General features: G+C 54.0%; 1 protein-coding gene across 15 annotated transcripts in view; it reads right to left on the bottom strand.

Annotated features, from left to right (window-relative positions):
• The window catches only part of TNS1 (tensin 1), a 223,415-nt gene that overhangs the window by 17,597 nt on the left and 188,353 nt on the right, over positions 1-17,465 (bottom strand). For 13 of the 15 annotated variants that reach the window (XM_036915898.2, XM_036915949.2, XM_057503563.1 and 10 more), the window contains 5 exons: positions 16,240-16,436; positions 15,176-15,251; positions 11,726-11,818; positions 10,629-10,664; positions 2,702-2,900 (listed from right to left, as the gene is read on the bottom strand). In XM_036915898.2, coding sequence (XP_036771793.2) covers positions 2,702-2,900; positions 10,629-10,664; positions 11,726-11,818; positions 15,176-15,251; positions 16,240-16,436 — 601 coding nt within the window. The remainder of the gene's footprint in view (positions 1-2,701; positions 2,901-10,628; positions 10,665-11,725; positions 11,819-15,175; positions 15,252-16,239; positions 16,437-17,465) is intronic. The other 2 variants (XM_036915957.2, XM_057503559.1) reach the window with 1 other exon arrangement.

Here is a 17,465-nt window from a genome sequence, read left to right as displayed (position 1 = left end):
AGGCTCAGAGAGGTTAAGCAACAGGCTCATGACTGCACAGCTCATAAGACCAGGGTTTCAACTCAGCTGTCTGCTTCCAAAGCCATACACCACACTGACTCCTGAGCCACAAGTCAAAGTGAGGAGCTCTCTCCTATCAAAACTGAAGGTTGCTCTCCTTTTGTCATCTCCAGCATCACAGAAACTGGACACCAGAGAGGGTGTTGTTCTGGCTCCTGTTCCTACTGGGAGTATCCTGCCTTGACTCAGTTTCCCCAGGTGTGCTATCATCCTCTCTAAAAACTTAAGAGTACTAGAACAGGACCTGGGTAGCTCCAAAAAGCAAAGAAAAGGAAGTCTCACAGAAGGAAATTTCAGCTCATTCTAAGGTCTGTTTTGTAGCTGTTGCATCTGGCTTCTAGTGGAGCAAGCTGCCTTATATGGTAATGAGATTCCCATAACTAGGAGCATTTAAGCAGAAGCTAACCAACTTCTTGTCCTGAATGCCGTGGAAGGAATTTCCTCCACTGGGAAGTTAGATTAGATGAGCTCGGAGGTTGCTCACAATTTTAAGACCAATAAAATTCGGTTCAGTGGGGACTGTACCTAGGGGCATAGCCATAATCAAAGGATCTCTTCTGAAGTTAGGTGCAAGTCCATATGTCAGTACAATGCAATAGGCCTATGAGTTGGGATGCCTGGATTCTGCTTGTTAAAGCTTTCTCATGTGGAAAATGAGGGGACTGGGTTAGATAACCCTGATGCCTTCCAGACCCAAACTTCTGTCCCTGGAGGATATGGCAGGAGAGACAAAGGCTCTGACATCAGCAGCAGCTGCAGGGAGGTAGCATGCAGCCACCGTACCCAGAGTCCCTGGGGGTGGCTTGGGGGTGGGGGTGGGGCGGGGCACATCTCCTTCACATAAGATGATGGACCAAAGCCTGGCACTACAGACTGGAAGGAGTCTCAAGGAACTGTATGCTCCAGTCCCTGTGCGAGGTAAGGTGGGCAGCCAGGCAAGAGCCACGGGCAAGGAGAAGGTCAGGGGTCAGTTCAGGACAAAGTCTACCTCAAAGCCCAGAAGGGGCCAAAGCAGACCACCACTTCCTGGAATCATCTGGACTCTGAGGAATGGGAGGAATGCCAGGCTGAGCGGGGTGGGGGACACTGAAATGGAGTTCTGGAAGATCAATCCCAGAGGAGAAGCATTAGTTTCCTGAGCCCTGAAAAGCGTCAACACTACAGCAAAAGGAATTTGAGAAGCAATGAAAACTTCCTAATGTCAAGGCTCCCTGAACATCAGCAGTGGTGGCTGGGCAAGTTAGGAAAATCCCTTTTTCTTTAAAGCATGTACCCTCTGCCCAGAGGCAGTCCTCCTGAGAAATGGAGCCGTCTGCCCCATCAAGAAGCTGGGGAGGGGCGAGGTGGATTGGGGTGCATGCTTGGCTCCAGGTTTCAGCATTCTTAGGGTGCAAAAGAATGCGACCTCTGCTCAGCCAGCCTCCCCGGCCTGACCTGGAAGAGGCACACTGCACTGGGCCAAGCAAGGGGCAACTGGGCTGGCCCTAAAGGTGTGATGGGGTGGCTGGAGAGTTTCTAGGTGCTGCGGGAACACAGTAGGGAAGGGAGTGGACTTGGGAAGGGATGCTCAGCGGCCGTCTCCCTTCCTGGGGGCAAGTTCTAGCCCCATCTTCCTCGCATGCCTGGCACCCTGTACCCTGCCCCAGCTGATCTCGAGCTCCCTCTCCTGTGTCCCTTAAACTCTCCCTGCCATAAAGCCTACACCCCACCCCTGAATTGAGCAGCTTCTCACTGCACCCCAAACATGGGGGCCTCCCTCTTTGGAGCCCCCCTGCCCAATTCCAGGCTTTCCTCTGTCTGACCCACTCAGAACGCCAGCCACCCATCTACCAAGACCTCCCTCCTCACACCTTACAGCCAACTCCGCACCTTCAGCCGTGTGCTCTCAGCCCCACAGCCCCAGCACATCCACACTCCTGCCCTCTGTCTTGGCTGTGCTGTCCTTCTAGAATGCCCTCTCCCTCCTCCTTCACCTCTCAACACCCTACTCACCTTCTGGCCTTACCACAAATACCTCCAGCCCGAGAAATCCTCTCTGGGGCCCTAGCCAGAAATAATGGACCCTTGTCCTGAGCTCTAAGCACTCACAGTCTGCAGTGGGTGCCTCTGACTCTCATCCTGTGACAGGCGGGCCCCGTCATGCAGGCCCGCGGAGAGGATAGAGATACGGGCTCCAGAACCAGATGCCTTTGGTCTAATCCTATTTCTGATACTATTTAGCTGCAAGACCTTGAGCAAGCTAGTTTACTGCTCTGTGCCTCAGTTTACTCTTCTAAAAAATGGGAACAATACTAGTACTAACCTTAGAGGATCACTGTGAGGATTAAATAACCATATAAGGCATTTAGCAAAGCACCTGGCACATGGGAAGCCCTCACTGCATAATGATTACTGTCATTAGATTTTAAACTTGGGGGAAGTTCACCCTCGTATGCCCCAATTCTCTAGCACAGTCTGGATGGTGGGATTGACTGTACCCTAGGAATCACAGCTTATTCATCCTTGTGCTCCCCATGGGATGTGGCACTCAGAGGACGCTCTCTCAGTGTGCCGTGATGAGCTGGCTTCCAAGCCCACACTCTGAGCAGGTCCAAGAGGCCTCACCCATCCTGTGCCAGCTGGCATCCTCCTCCCCACTTACCTGTCAGCGCTGAGGATGGGGCTGCTGGTGGAGAGGGGGCTGGGGGAGACAAAGGAGCTGCCCAGGGTCCCATTCCTCAGGGGTATCTCGTGGCCATAGGCCTGGGCAGCTGGTGTGCCATAGCTCTTAGGCTCAGGGTCCTGAGTTCGGGGCCCAGCCACTGCTGTCCGCACCACCGACTCGACATAGCTCCGCGGCTCTGGAAGGAGTGAGGGGATAGAGGCTGAGATCTGGGGGAGCACAATGTGGACCCCACCCAACCTGTAAGGGAACATGCTTCCCCAGAGTCCAGCCTGTGGGGACAACTCCAAAAGGACAGCCAAGCATGCAAAGGGCACTTCACCTAGGACTCCTGCCTCCCAGGCCCACCCTCTTCCCAGTGTCTTGGAGAAGCTATGAGTGCCCCCACAGAACCCTTAACCAGAGCCTCACTCAGAGAAACTTCCCAGAAATGGCCCCCAGCTCTGCCTCAACACGGCCACCACAGACTGTCCCCTCCTAGAGTTAGGACACCCATCCATCACTAGAACCTTCTACTTCCACATCGCCCAGCCCCTTCCCCTTTAGCTGCTTCTTTTCTTCAACATCCCTGCTACTCATCCCCTCCAGGACTTTCTAGATACCCCCTGGCACTGCCAGAGTCTGGGCTCTAACAGTGGACCCAGAGGCCCAGCCTGGCCCTGCCCATATTCAGGACAGCACCAGGGTTCACATGGGCTCTGCCCCACACCCAGAATCCAGAGCCAGGCTTGCCGGCCTAGCAACAGGCCTGCTCTGGTGAGTCACACCCAGCCCTTTCCATGCCAAGGCACACCCACCCTCCCGCCTGACACACTTAGCATTCCTCCAGAGACTGACATCCTTATCCCGCCTGGTGCTCAGAATAGCCTGGGGGAACAAGTGCCAGAAAGACTGTTTTACAGATGAGGACGCTGAGGCCTGGAGAGGGAAATGACTGGATGGAGGCCAGGACCCAGGCTCCCAGCCAGCGCTGGTCTGACACCCCACCACCTCTGAGGCCAGCCCCGAAGCTAACCCGACACTATAAGGGAGAAGAAGCAGGGCGCTTTTGGCTTCTCCAGGGACGTGACCGGGATGGGTGATGTTCCTACCACCTCCAAACCTGGCACTGTCCCTGCCTGCCCCAAGAGGGGTGTGATCTGAGCACAGCCCCGTACTCGGCCCACACAGTCAGAGCATCCACTGAAACCAGCCCGAGAAAGTGAGGACCCAGTCTGTGCAGCCGTGGGTGGGCCAGGCCCCTGGAGCCTGTGCTGGGGACAGTGAACAGGGGCGGGGCAGCGTGTCTGCAAAGGATCAGGCATGGAGGTCTAGTCCAGGTACTAGGCACGGGGTGATGTAGAACCAGCCACATGAGTGCCCAAACCTGGAGTCTATGTGGGCAGAGGCCAGCAAGGCCTCCTCAAAAGGCCCCCCTCAACCAGGCCAGGCCACCCAACCCACCTCCCAGAAGCCCCAGGCCACACTCACTCCAAGAGCACTGAATCTGTGCCTATGCCCAAGGCCCTGCTGGAACTAGGAGATGCTACAAAGATCCTCTGACACAGGACACACACGTTCTTGTGAAGGACCAATAGTAAGCATTTTAGGCCTGGGGGGTCAGACAGTGTCTGTGGCAACTACTCCACTCTGCTTTTATAGCACAAAAGCAATCAGAGCCAATACATAAATGAAAAAGTGTGGCTGCACTGCAATTAAACTTGCTTTACAAAAATAGGCAGTGGGCCAGATTCAGCCATAGTTTGCTGAACCTTGATCTAACCCATCTCCTCAGCCCAGAAAGGTAGAGCCATGTGCCCCAGAACACACAGCCCATCAGTGGCCAGGGATACCAGCTCCATGGTCTCCTGACTCTCAATGCTGCATCTGCGTGGCCAGGAGAGGGGCCACAGCTTCATGGGGTCATGCAGAGCTGGCTGCTACCCAGAACTCCAGCTCATTAGCCAGAGAAGAGCCAACTCCACGGGGCTATTTATAATGATAAAAACAGCAAACAATCATATGAAGAAAGTAGAATTCGGGATTTTTACTTAAATACTTGCCCTGGTCACACAGTAGTGAGTGGGCAGAGTGAGCCTAGGAACCCAGGTGGTCTGGCCCAGACCCTGCTCTCTCAGCCACTGCACACACACCGGCCAGAGAAAATCGGGAAGCCAGCAGTTTTGGGGTATCTTTAGTCTTGGGGGGCTGGCTCCAAAGTGGTAACCCAGCTTGGCACAAGGGACCATCAGATGGGGCCTCGCAGCCACAGAAATGGCAATCAAGACCCAAGGCCAGAGTGCACCCTTTCCTTTCCTGCACCATCCTGGGTCGCTCTCTCTTGAAAACTCCTCCTGGACCCTTCCAGGCCTTCAGCTTCATCAGGGTGCCCACAGGGTTCAGCGGCCCTTCTCTCCCACTGAGAGACAGCAAGGGGATCCATCCGCTGCATGGCCACCCCTGGGCTCCTCGCTGATCTGTACTCACAGTACCCCACGTACCTCCTGGCACATAGTAAGGCCTCGATACGCATCTGTCCTACAAACTACTGGATGCATGACTTACACCCTCCGGCCCCACCAACAGAGGAACTAAGACCCAAGAGGCACACTTTCATTTTTCTCATTCCCTGGGGTTCTTGCTGACCCCAGAAGCTCAAGTTAAACCCATGTGGATGAGCCCTGAGGTCTGTGCTCGTCTACCTGTCAGTGTCCCCCTGACCCGCTCTCCAGCTGCTCTGCCTCCGTGGTGGCCAGGTTTACAACTGCATCACCTAGACCCATGGGCCTGAAGACTTCAGATGGCTTTGGCCTTTGGCCAGTAGGAGGAACTGGCAGGAGACGAGAGGGAGGGAAGGGAGAAGGCCAAGGTGCCAGTGGCTGCATGCCAGGGTCTGCCCAAGACCACAGCTCCAGTCAGGGGCTCTCTCCTCCAGCTAGTTTAACCAGGCCTGGCATGGGGATAGCTCCTCTTCCAGCTAGGGAGCCCCTGGGATGCTTCACTACCCATGACCTTTTAAATAACCATTACACTCTTCTCAGTTGCCCCATCAGAATGAGCCTTCTGTATCCAGGCAGGACCCTGACCCATACATTGGATAAGTGACTCACACTACCCTACACCCTGCCCTGTGAAAAGGTACATGGACCTCTTCCAGAAGCAGTAAAACTGAGATGAAGTAGGCTACACCATCCCGCCCCATGGTCAGGACGGAGCCGAGGCTGAGACCCAGAGATGCTGGCTCCCATTTGGCCTCCTTGCATCCCCACTAACCAACCGGTCCTGGCCTAAACACAGGGACCCTGAGCTCAAGGCCAGGAGCTGACTGTGGTTTGCCCAGAGCCTCGATGGGACAGTACATTACAAATTCCGAGATATCAGAAACCTGAGGTGGCTACAGGATGGCTTCATTCCTGGGGCTTCAGTCTCATTGGCCCCTTCCCCATTCCCATCAGATCCTAGGCCACAGAAGGCTGCAGGAGCTCTCAGAGGACTGGGTGTCCAAACCTGGGGGAGGGGACTGCTAACCTAGGAAGAAGTACCTGCCTCCTCACTACATGGCAGGAAATGGCTCTTGAGTCTGGGTGGCCAGCTAGCCCCAGGTCTGCTCCTGGGTCAGCAGCCCATGGGGTTCAGTGACCCAGCCCACCCAGCCCTGCCCTCACCTCCTTCTCTGCCTCCTTTCTCCTCTCCTGCTCCATCCTCTCCTGTGGTTGGCTAGTCTGCAGGCCATCTGCCACCCCTTCCTGGCCTTCCAGGCCCAAATCTGGGGTAGAGATGAGCTCTTTCATTCAAGTCTCCACTCCTCATGAACCAGAGAAGGAGGGACCTTAGGGAAGGTAACTTGATTTCTTGAATCCATCTCCAAAACTAATTCAAAACCAACCTTTGGAGCCAAAAACAGTTTTCTCTGTTTTTCAGACTCAGTTTCCATATTGAAAATGCCTCCTTTTTCTGCCTATTCCTAGGCTTTTTCTCTCCTCCCAACCTGAGAACAACACATAAAGGGTGACTTGGGACAGGCTGCTGAAGCATTCTGGGACTCCATTTCCTCATCTGTGAAATGGGAATGAGAATACTCACCTGCCCAGCCAGGATCGAGCGTATGAGACGGGGAAGTTCCTTCTAATTTTTCCTGGCTAATATAGTGCTGGTGTCGGCCAGCAGCCCCACAGTTGCCCCCATGCCCCCGCTGTGCCTGCTCCTGCCTCCCTCCACCCTTCCCTCACACCCTCTCTCTCCCGGTGTTTTCCCCCTCTCCTCCAATCCTGGGGCAGCTGCACCCAGGAGATTCAGGAAGGGTGGGAGAGGTGGGGCCAGGGAGGGTGCTTCATGAAGAACATTGCACCGGTGGGAACGAACCCATTCCAGTGGCTGCTGGTGGCTGAGGGCAGCTGGAAGCACAAGAGTGACTTGGCCTCGCCGAGCCCAGAGTCGGCTTTCCATCCGCACTCTGCAGCGCATTTTCTGCTCCCAGGAAAGGCTCTTTGCCTAGAGAGAAGGGGCCCGCCCATTCCAAGTAAAATGAAGACATGTGGGTTGGGGGGAGGGAGGAAGTAGAGAAAAACCCAAGTCTCAATCCAGGGGTTCAAAAGTTAGAATTTTAAACCTCTTAGAATTGGGCCACATGGCCCTCCTCTGAGCTCCCATGACACCCTGTTCCTACTCACTCAGCCCTTCTGCCTTATGCTAAAATATCTGTGGGCATCTCTGTCCTCACCAGGCTGCCTCACTCATCTTTATTTCTTGCCTAGCACAGGACCCGACACATGTAAGGTGCTCAGTAAACTGGCATTGCATAGCACTGTCCTAAAATCTCAGAAGCAGCAACATAGCCATCACCAAGGAATCAGAGCAGGAGGAACCCCTGGAGGGGCCATTTCTAGGCCAACGTGTTCCCTTACATCAAACCCATCCATCTAATCATTTGGAACCTAACCTGAATGGTAACCCTGCTCCCATCCCTCTGGGAAAGAAGTTTTAGCAATTTCTTTCCCTGTTTCACTGCTGGGAAGCTATTCTAGGTGTTGACCTCGCATCTTTATGGCTGCAGGCTTTACTTTCTCTCCTTCCTTCATGGGGAAGAGTACCCAGTCCTCACATCTGAAAAGTCACTGTTTGTGTCTAGAGGTTGTGCCCAATGTAAATACATGGAAAGGGGCAGCCCCCATGTGCTGATGTGCACAGGCTCTCATCTGTGCCCCTGACGGACCATGCAGGCCAGGAAAAGTTATTTGACCTCCCTAAATGTCATCTCCTCATTGGAAAAACAGGCTCCTACCTTTCATTGCTTCTATAATTACTAAACAAGATGGTAATAACACAACACCACATGGTCCCACCCCTGCTTATTGAACCTCATGGTTACCACTCTCCTTGCTCCCAGCCTTACTGACTTTGCACGCTGTTTGCTCCCACCCCAGGACCTTGGCATATGCCCTTTCTCTCTCCATAGAATGCTCTTCTCCCACCCCAGTTACCAAGTTAATGTCACTCACCTTCACACCTTACTTCTTTACCCAAGGTCAGGTTTTTGCCCTAAGGTCTCATAAACTATATCCCTTCCCTCTGGAGCCTGCATCTCAGTATGTAATTCTGAGTGATAATTTAATTCTGGCTCCTATTCATGCATATATTCCATGAAGTTAGGATCCATAGTACTCTCCATCATTATATCCCCACCGCCTGGCACTATCCCTGGCACACAGCAGGCACACAAAATATCTATTGAATAAATGCTTCAATAAATGGCAGAATGAATGAATGTAAAGCATTTAGCACAACCCCTTGAACAGAAGACTCCCCTACAGTCTTTTACCCTAGATGAGTAAATCAGCCTGTGATCATTTTTCCTCACAGGCATCTTTTTCTGTATTTCCCATCAAAGTACCAGCAGAGAAATCAAGCAGAGCTTTGGAGGGTCAGCAAAGAATGTGCTTTAGTCTAAGCTGGGAGATGATGCATGAGTCAGGAAAAATGGAACTGGCTGCCCACAGCCTTGCTCCTTGCCCCTCACCCACCCTGTTCCCCAGGCCACGACGGCAGTTCCGACCCCCACGCTGGAATACTGGGACACAGTGCCTGGAGACAGGAGGAGGGCTCTGAAGCAGCCACGGGAGGAGGAGACCATTAAGTACAGTCTCCACCCAGCAGCCTCTTAACTGTGACCTTGGGCAGATGTTCCCAAGCCTCCCCCCATCACAGGATCTCAGCTCCACATCTGTGAAAATGATGGGTGTGGCAGAGTTGATCCCTAAGAACCCTCCCCACCAACCTCTGTGGCTCCAGGGCAGATGGAGGAGGGTGGGAAGAGTCGCAGCCTCACTGGCTGAGTCACTTGGGAGGCGTAATGGGCAGATCCCCACTCAGTTCTGTTGATATTCCTCTGAAGTGTCACCGCAGAGTGGGAAACACAACAGCCAGTGCCCATCAGCATGTGGGATAACCTACCCCTCAGCCCTCCTGCCTGGGGAGTTTGAGGCCCCACCAGTCAGTTTAAGTCAGCAACTGCGAAGACAGCTGAGCGCCTACTGTGTGGAAGGGAGCGGGGGTGGCATCTGAAACACACGCATGCTGGCTCCAGCCCCAGCTTATTCGAGACCCCCCTATGCCAGCTTCACTGCCTGGCCAGAATCAGCAGCCAGGAGCACGCTGTCGCTCACCCCATCCTGGGACCTGTTGCTGGGGGCTGCCTCGTTCTGCCTGGTGGAGTTGCCTGCGCTCCGGCTGGCTGCAAGTGGGCAAAGCTTTACAGGAAGCTCCAGCCGTCTTACCTGGGTGATGGCAGATCAAAGGGACGCAGCCCTTTGGAGTAGAAAATCAAGTTGGTGAGAGCAAAGGAAAGTGGGAAGTTGGCTTAGGAAAACCAGGTGGGAGTCTTTAAAGAAACCAGGCTACACAGAACCAGGGCCCAGGTGGGAAGTGAGACCATAACATGGTCAGCGCTGGAAGGGGCCTCGGTGCCCACATTGTCCAATCCCTCCTGATGAAGATGGGGATGCAGATGCCCAGAAACACACACGGACCACCCAGGCCAGCACCCCTTCATTTCGCCTGCTGCTCTGAGTCATCACTGAATTTGGGATACATGCTAAACTGCACAGTTCATCTAAATCAGGGGCACAGGCATGAACTCCTTGAAAAGGTTTATCAAAATTATGTGTATGAGAGTCCTGATACATTTGTGTAGGGGTGGGTCCATAGCTTTTTGAAATCACCAAAGGCATCTGAAATCTCAGGAAGCCAGATTTCCTACCGTCAGTATTGATATGAAACCAGGCAAGGGCTTTAAGAGGGCAACTTATGGCTGTAAGACAGTGGTTCTGAACCAGGGGTGATTACCCCCCAAGGGGACATTTGCAATGTTAGAGACACTTTGATTGACTGGGCGACTGCTCCTGGCACAGCAGGTAGAGGCCAGAGAGGCTGCTACGTCCCTGCAGTACACAGGGCAGCCCCACAGCTAAGAACTGTCCGGCCCCAAGTGCCAGGAGTGGCGAGGTTGAGAAGCCCTGCTCTGGGCTATACCTGTGCAACATGCCCCAGAAAACGGAACGAGCCCCCTCGCTGTGGGAGTCCCTCACCCTCTGCAGGTGCTTGCTGCAACCCCAGGCAAGCCGGCGGAAATGCCCCTGGAGGAGGCAGCGGCAGGAGGGGCATTTTGTCGCCAAGATGGCACCGCACGAGCTCCTGGACACTGGCTGCACCTGAACCCACACCCAGCAGCTACCACCTCCTCAGCCGGCACTCGGGCGGCATCCGCAGGGATGGCTCAGCAGCAGGGGGTGGGGACCAGGAGGCTGAGGGCCTGATCACTGGGGACCTGGTCAGGAAGGAGAGCTGCCCCCAAGCCAGCCAGACCAAGCTCCGGGTGGAAAGCCACTCCCCGGCCCAGAGAGGAAGCAGCCACACAGCAGACCACACTTACCTTGGGAAAGCTCTGTCACCACCTTCCCCTCATCCTCTGAGGGAAGAGGAGAAGAGAGGTGGGAAGGAGAGGCAGGGGATGGAGAAAGAAGGAAGAGCAAAAAAGGAGAGACAGAGAGACAGATTAACAGGAATCACCTCCTGAGAGACAGATTCATTGAGAAGAGGGAGGTGGGAAAGAAAGGAAGGGTGAGGCCAGGCCAGAGGTGGGCTCTCCGGAGAAGACTCCGGCGGTAGGGGGAGAGGCGGGGTCCTTTTACAGGACCCTGCACCCAGGGCACACAGGCTAAGGAAGGCGTCGCTCTCAGGAGGGCAGGCCGCCTGCCCTGCACGGCTCCAGGCCAATCCCTCTCACCTGGGCTACATTTTAGATAGGAGCCTGCCGGCCTGGAGGAAGGCAGCCCCAGCCCCCTCCTTGTCCCAGTGACTCAGGGTCCCCGGCCATGCGGACAGCCCCAGAGTGGGAGTCTGTGTGTCCACGTGGGTCACACAGGCACGTCCTTGCCCTTCTACCTGGCTGGATCAGTTTTCCGGCAACTAAGGACAAAAGGCAAAGTTGGACCCAGATCCCAGCCCAGCCCTAAAACCAGTCTGGGGAGTAACTTTCTGGGCTCAGCCAGTTTAAAATGGCCTCTAAGGGCCCCCCACTTTCCCGTGCCCCCACAGGAAGAAGAGGAGCTGGGAAATGTGAGGAGCAAGAGGGAGGTGTGCACCTGGGGCTTGTGTACATGTGCGTGTTTGCGTGTACACAAGTGCCTGAACGCTGGGGGGCGGGAGAGCCAGGCTTCCAGCAGAACACTGAGGCCAAGCCACCAAATCCCCAGGGCAGAGGATGCTGGGAGTGGTACTGACCCCAATGGGCAAAAAGGCTGCAAAGGGACCTATGCTCCCCAGCCCTCGCACAGAGAGCCCCACAGGCCTGACCTCAGCATGGGCACAAAGCCACCACCTTGTTTCTAGAAAGGTCCCGAGAACCCACCACCTCTGGGCCTTTCTGATTAGCTCTTCAGGCCCTGCCCAGGACCACAGGGGTCCACTGACCCCCACTTCCCCACCGTTTGGCCTCCCCCACCACCTCCCTTCCAGCTAGTCACTCACCACCTGTGGGGTGCAACAGGATGTCCGCTGGGTTGTGCGGTTTCAGGCCCAGAGCAGACAGGGGTGTCTTGGCCAGACCTGGTGGGGAGCGCACTGTGCGAGAGAGAAGAGGGGAGACACAGGGAGTGAGCCTCAGTGGGGGCATGTGCGGAGGAAGACGCTGCCTGGGCCCCACTGCCCTCGCCTGTCTCCCTGTCCCTCTTCAGGTTAAGGGGAAAGTGAAAAGTCAGGAGATGATAGTGCCCCTCAACCCTGTCCTGGCCCTGCCCATCACCCTTGAGAAAATAATTTCTATCCCTAGAACCTTAATTCTTTGCTATGGTCCCTTTAGGTTGCTGTGGTTTACAACTCATACAGGCTCCTCCGGCTATCTGCAACTCTCTGCATTTTCTCTCCCACCTCCTCTGACTTTCCCCACCCCACACACATAGTCTTTCTAAACCACGCACTTAAATGGACTTTGAGAACCAAAGGAAATGGAGCACCAAGATGGCACATCTTGTCCTCCCATGCCAACCTGAGACCCAGGCTGACCCTCAGCCAGAAGTCTCTGACCCCCAGGCTAGCATGTCCCTCGCAAACCCCAGGAGAAGAGATTTCTCAGTGTGGTGCTCTCTGTACCCCCAAACCTCAGCCTTCTGGAAGAGAGAAGTCTGACCTCCACAATCCTTGGGCCAAGAACACCAACTCCCCATGCTAACCCTCCCAAGCAGCCCATCTGGTTTAGAAGCATCACGTAACACACAAGGTCAGAAAGGGCTGCCAGGCTTTCTCCCATCAGCCAAGGACTCAGCCAGATACTAAACTGATCAGCAAGGCAGTTGTTATGCCCTGTCATGAGATTTCTTGGTGGCTGCTGCCACATCTCCTAACACACTTCCAAGGAGAAGTAAAGAAATGAGCTCTCTGTCTCCTACCACAGCTATAGAGAGCCTGCAGAGGCAATGCCCCTGAGGACATGTACCACACAGATCAGCCAGAGCCAAGGCTGCCTGTCCCACACCAATGGCCTCTACAGACTAGCTGTTACCCTCAGATGCCCAGGACCCACAGAGCAGCTCTGGGACCCTCTCTGGCCCCTCCTCCTTTTCCCAAAAGACAGTGAGAGCTATAGGAAACTAACAAAAATATAGTATCTCAAGGCAAGCAGTGTATATAATTTATTGTGCACATGCAGGTGCGTACATAGGTCCACGTGGGAACAGTGAGACACTGTGGGGATCCAATTGAATGGCTCACCCCTGCACTCCACCCTCAAGCCCTCCTTAGATGCACAACGGAAAAATACAGCAGAGGGGCAAATGGGTGCAAACACATACATCTGGATAATGGGTGAAGTCTAAGTCTAGACGTGCGTGTCTCTGTCCTTCCCTCTCTTTGTACATACACACACATGCAGATTCAATGTCTATCACCCTCCAGGACTGCCATTGCTGAAAATGGCGTCTTGCAGTAGGTACTCGTCAAGTACAAATTAATGTTTGTCAAATGAATGAACTCGAATATAATTAATTATGGAAGAATGAGCCCAGCCTCAGAGGTCACTGTCCATTGACTGCCCACAAAGTATCTTCAGCCCACAGGCGTGCGTATGTTCGCCCGACAGGCACAGCAGAGGCCCAGATGGACGAGTGAGACAAGGGCACAAGAGGCAGTAGGAAGCTTCCCTTGGTTCCTCCTCAAGCATGTCGGGCTCCCTAACCCCTCAGGTCCCCGTCCCCAGGCTTCTGGCCCTGCTGCTGAGGCAGACGCGTGGGGGGCCCTGAAGCCACCTCTTGGCAAAGGCTTTTTCTTCCCAAGAGAATTCCTCACATTCCTCCGCCTCTGTCCTCTCTCCAAATCCTGTGCTGGATGAAACCTCTGACTTGTTCTCCCTGCAGGGGCCAGCTGAGGGGAGGGGGAGACGAATGGGAATGGGGAGAGGACAAAACCCAACTCCAGCTCAGCCTGGTGGTTTCTCTTCCAAACATGGTGATGGCCAAGATCCCGGCTGTTGGGACTAACAGTGAATGGCAGCAGGTACGAAGGTGGAGGGGTAAGATCAGGGACAGAGTCATAAAAGACGGCAGGGCTGCCTCTTAAGCAGACTGCCCTGGGCCCGCGCTGCCCAATATGGTAGCCACAAGTCACCCATGGCATAGAGCACCCGCAGCATGGCCAGTCTGAACCAAAATGTGCCGGATTTCAAAGAGTTTGTATGAAACAAGAACACAAAATTTGATTACATGTTGAAAAGATAATATTTTACATCTCTGGGGTTAAATAAAACCTATTATTAAAAGTAATTTCATGGACCTCTTTTTACATTTACAAAAAAAAAGATTGTAAGGTATCTCATTAATATTTTTATCTTGATTTACCTATTGAAATGATCATATTTTGGATACTTTGGGTTAAAAACAAAAAGATCACTAAAATTAATTCCTCCAGTTTCCTGTTAGGTTTTTCAGTGCAGCTACTAGAAAATTCTAAGTCACAAATGTGGCTCGTGTTTGCTGTGGGACAGCACTGCTCTAGGGCACAGCCATGGCTTCCATGCACAACGCTGGCCTCCTATGTGCCCAAGACGGCAGCCAACACAAACCCTGCCAGCACAGGGGCCGGCTCCAGTGCCACATTCCTCCCCTCCTCAGGACAGCCACACACCAGGAGACTGCACAGCCAGTTCTGGTTCTCCTGTCCTCACCTTCCACCACTCACCCACTTCTCCCTCCCCTGGCAGCCCGTGCCTGTCACAGGGACCCTGAGGCCTTCACAGGCAGGAATGGTTCCATCCCTGCTTCCTACAACAACTCCCTCCAACTCTCCTTCATGTCCTTCTTCTGTAAAAAGCAACACTGCCCTGCTTCTGGGCTCATCCTGGTCTTCTCTTTGGGTGGAAACACCTTGGCCCTCCAGGGACTTGCCTCTTCAGTGAGTGTATCAGAGACAGACTAAATGCTCCTGCCTGGAGGCCAAGGATGGGTGAGATGGGGACCTTTGTCAGCCTGAGCATTCCAGGCCTTTCTTTCCTTGGTGGAAACTAAATAGCTTGCCTGAAATGGAAGAGCTGCCTGGAAGCAGACAGAAATGGAAGTCCAAAGCAAGAAGGACAAGAGATATCTCAGAGACAGACCAGCAAGTCACGGAGAATCACTTTAGGCTGGGGGGTGTCTTGTGCACAGGATGCAGACTCTTAACAATTAGGAAAACTCCACACTGTGGGAGCCCAGGGGCCCCAGAATAGGCCAGTCTAGATCCTAAGGCTGCAGCTGTAGCATCCTTACATATGCGAGTATGGACGACACAAAAGAAGAGAAGTCAGGGATGGATGGTGATGTGAAAGAAATGAGCCGTAGGGATACAAAGCAGCAGATTCTGGCCCCACCCAACTTTGCCAGCATCCACCCCAGGGTTGAGACAGGGCCTCAAGGAGACGCAGGGAAGACAGACTTAGTGGGGAGTTCTTACCCCCACTGGGTGGTGGGCTGGTCGGGGAGGTTGCCTCCATCTCCTCGAAGGCCTCCTTATAGCTGTGCAGATGGGGCTGCAGGAGAAGAACAAGGGGAGGAAAAGGGGGCTATTCACTGACGGCCGTGACCCTGAGGAGGAGGGCTTTCCCAGTTAACCAGCCCACAGATCCCCTGCCAGTCTGACCACCTACCCCTCCCCAGGTTAACCCAGAAGTCGAAGGGAGATGCTGGCCATCTGTGGCCCCAACAACTCCCTACAGCCCAGGAACGGAAAGTGGCTATTTGCAAGGCCTTGGTCCAGCGTGGGTGGAATTCAGAGCAGCTGCCTTGGAAATATTTCACAGCAAGGCAAAACAGAAGGTGCCTGGGGGCAAGGGAGTCAGGTCCTGCCAGAAAGCAGGAAAGAAAAGATGTCCAAAGGTCATTTGTATCCAGAGTGACTACTTAGCTGGATTGCATAGGACATGGATCACCATCAGAATCTTCCAGGGTGCACATTTAAAATGCAGATTCCTGTGACCCATCCAAAATCAAATATGCTAGAATCTCTGGAGGTGGACTTGGGAATCTGTATTTTGAACAAATCCCCCCAGTGATTGTTATGTTCACTGAAGTTTAAGACCCACTGCCTCAAACTATTGAAATATCTCAGAAATGTGCAAATTTGGCATTGAAATTAGATCTCCCAAGAAACCTCTGTATCTAGAAAGGGTTCAGAAACACTCTTGTCAGTCTGTGATCTGGTTTAGAGTTCGGAGGCTCGGTCACCTAGGCCATACCCAGGATCCTTGCCACCCTTCTAAGGCGGGTACTCTTTAGAAGTTAAGAAGGAAACTTCAATCTCAGAGCTAACTTAGGAAGTGGGGGCATCAGAGCTCTTTGGGGAAGGAAATGGGCTCAAAGTTCCACATGCCAGGGACGATAACCTGGAGTGAGGACATGGAAGAAAAATTACCGAGTTTAATGACAGGTCAGTGTCCCCCAGGGGGCCAGCAGGTTCCTGGGTAGTTCAGGTGGGCTCTGCTACCCTCTGTGGCCCCAGGATGCAGTCCAAGGACTCACCTCTTTGGGCCGCCCCCCAGGATTGAGAGCAATGGTGAGAGCCAGCTCCGGGGAGACACACTGGACAGGGGAGCGGACCCCAGGGCTCCGGGGGGATGAGGGTTCTGGAGACTGGTTCTCATACTGTCCATCGCTGGCCGCCCGCCTCCGCAGAGGGGCTGGGGGTTCTGCAGGCTGCTTCTCCCGAGCCTGCACTCCTGGGAGGAATGGCAAGGTAGAGACAGAGCAATGAGCATACTGTGTGAGAAAGGATCGACCAGACCTAATGCCCCAGAGAAGGCAGCGCATCTTAGCCCAGGGGCCATGCTGGAGCTGGGCCTGTCTTCCCTCAGCACCCCCAGCCTCCCGCTGCCCACACCACAGGCTTTCTTTGCAGGGTGGGGGATCTGCTTAGGTGGGGCTGGCCTTCACCAGGAATTTCTATTCTGCATGGGGTTGGGGCCCAGAGCACAAAGAACTGATACAAGAAACAGATGTCAACTCCTTCCAAGCCCTGGAGGCCGAGGGCCAGAACTTCCAGGCAAAAGAGGGAAGGCAGAGGGAGGAGGGGCAGTCTCCAAGGCGACTGCGTCAACCAACAAGCAACATCAGGCCCATGGGGAAGATCTTTGGAAAGAGCGAATAATGCATCATCTTGCAAATGGTGCGCCCAAGAAGAAATAAAGAAATGACTAAGTATTGTCATGAAGTCCCCAGCCCCAGCTGACCCCTGGAATATTGCTGGCCTTCTCTGGGGTTCCCCAACCCACTGAGCCTCTGAAACCTCTTACCAGCTTCTCTGATCTACTCACCCCTTTTCTTGCCCCAAAGATGGTCCAGGTTCCCACCGTTCTCCTCCCATCAGAGCAGCAGGCACAGAGCCTGAAATCATGTGCTCCATCTGCTTTTCTGTACTTCCCTTCCATTCCACAGGCCTGAGGATGCTGTAGCTTCACCCGCCTTCCTTCCCACTCCGTCTTTCCACACTGGGCTGAGACACGGAACCCACCGCCTCACTGAGCTGGCTCCAGAATCCCAGAAGTCTTACTCGCTAGATCCCAGGAGCAGAGACCCAGACTAGGGGGCTCCTAGTCTTCATTCTCTTGTGGGAGGAGATTCTCAGCTCTGCCTTCACCACCACCCAGGAGGGCAGGTTAGGTGAGGAGAAATGCTGGCACTTACTAAAGGTCATGAGGGACCCTAGCAGCACCATGCAGCACCTCTGGGGACACTGCCCCATGCCACCT

Source organism: Manis pentadactyla, chromosome 6 (assembly GCF_030020395.1).
Source record: "Manis pentadactyla isolate mManPen7 chromosome 6, mManPen7.hap1, whole genome shotgun sequence".
NCBI lineage: Eukaryota > Metazoa > Chordata > Mammalia > Pholidota > Manidae > Manis > Manis pentadactyla.
Note: the sequence above shows the minus strand (reverse complement) of the source record. Positions and strands in the feature narration are given on the sequence as shown.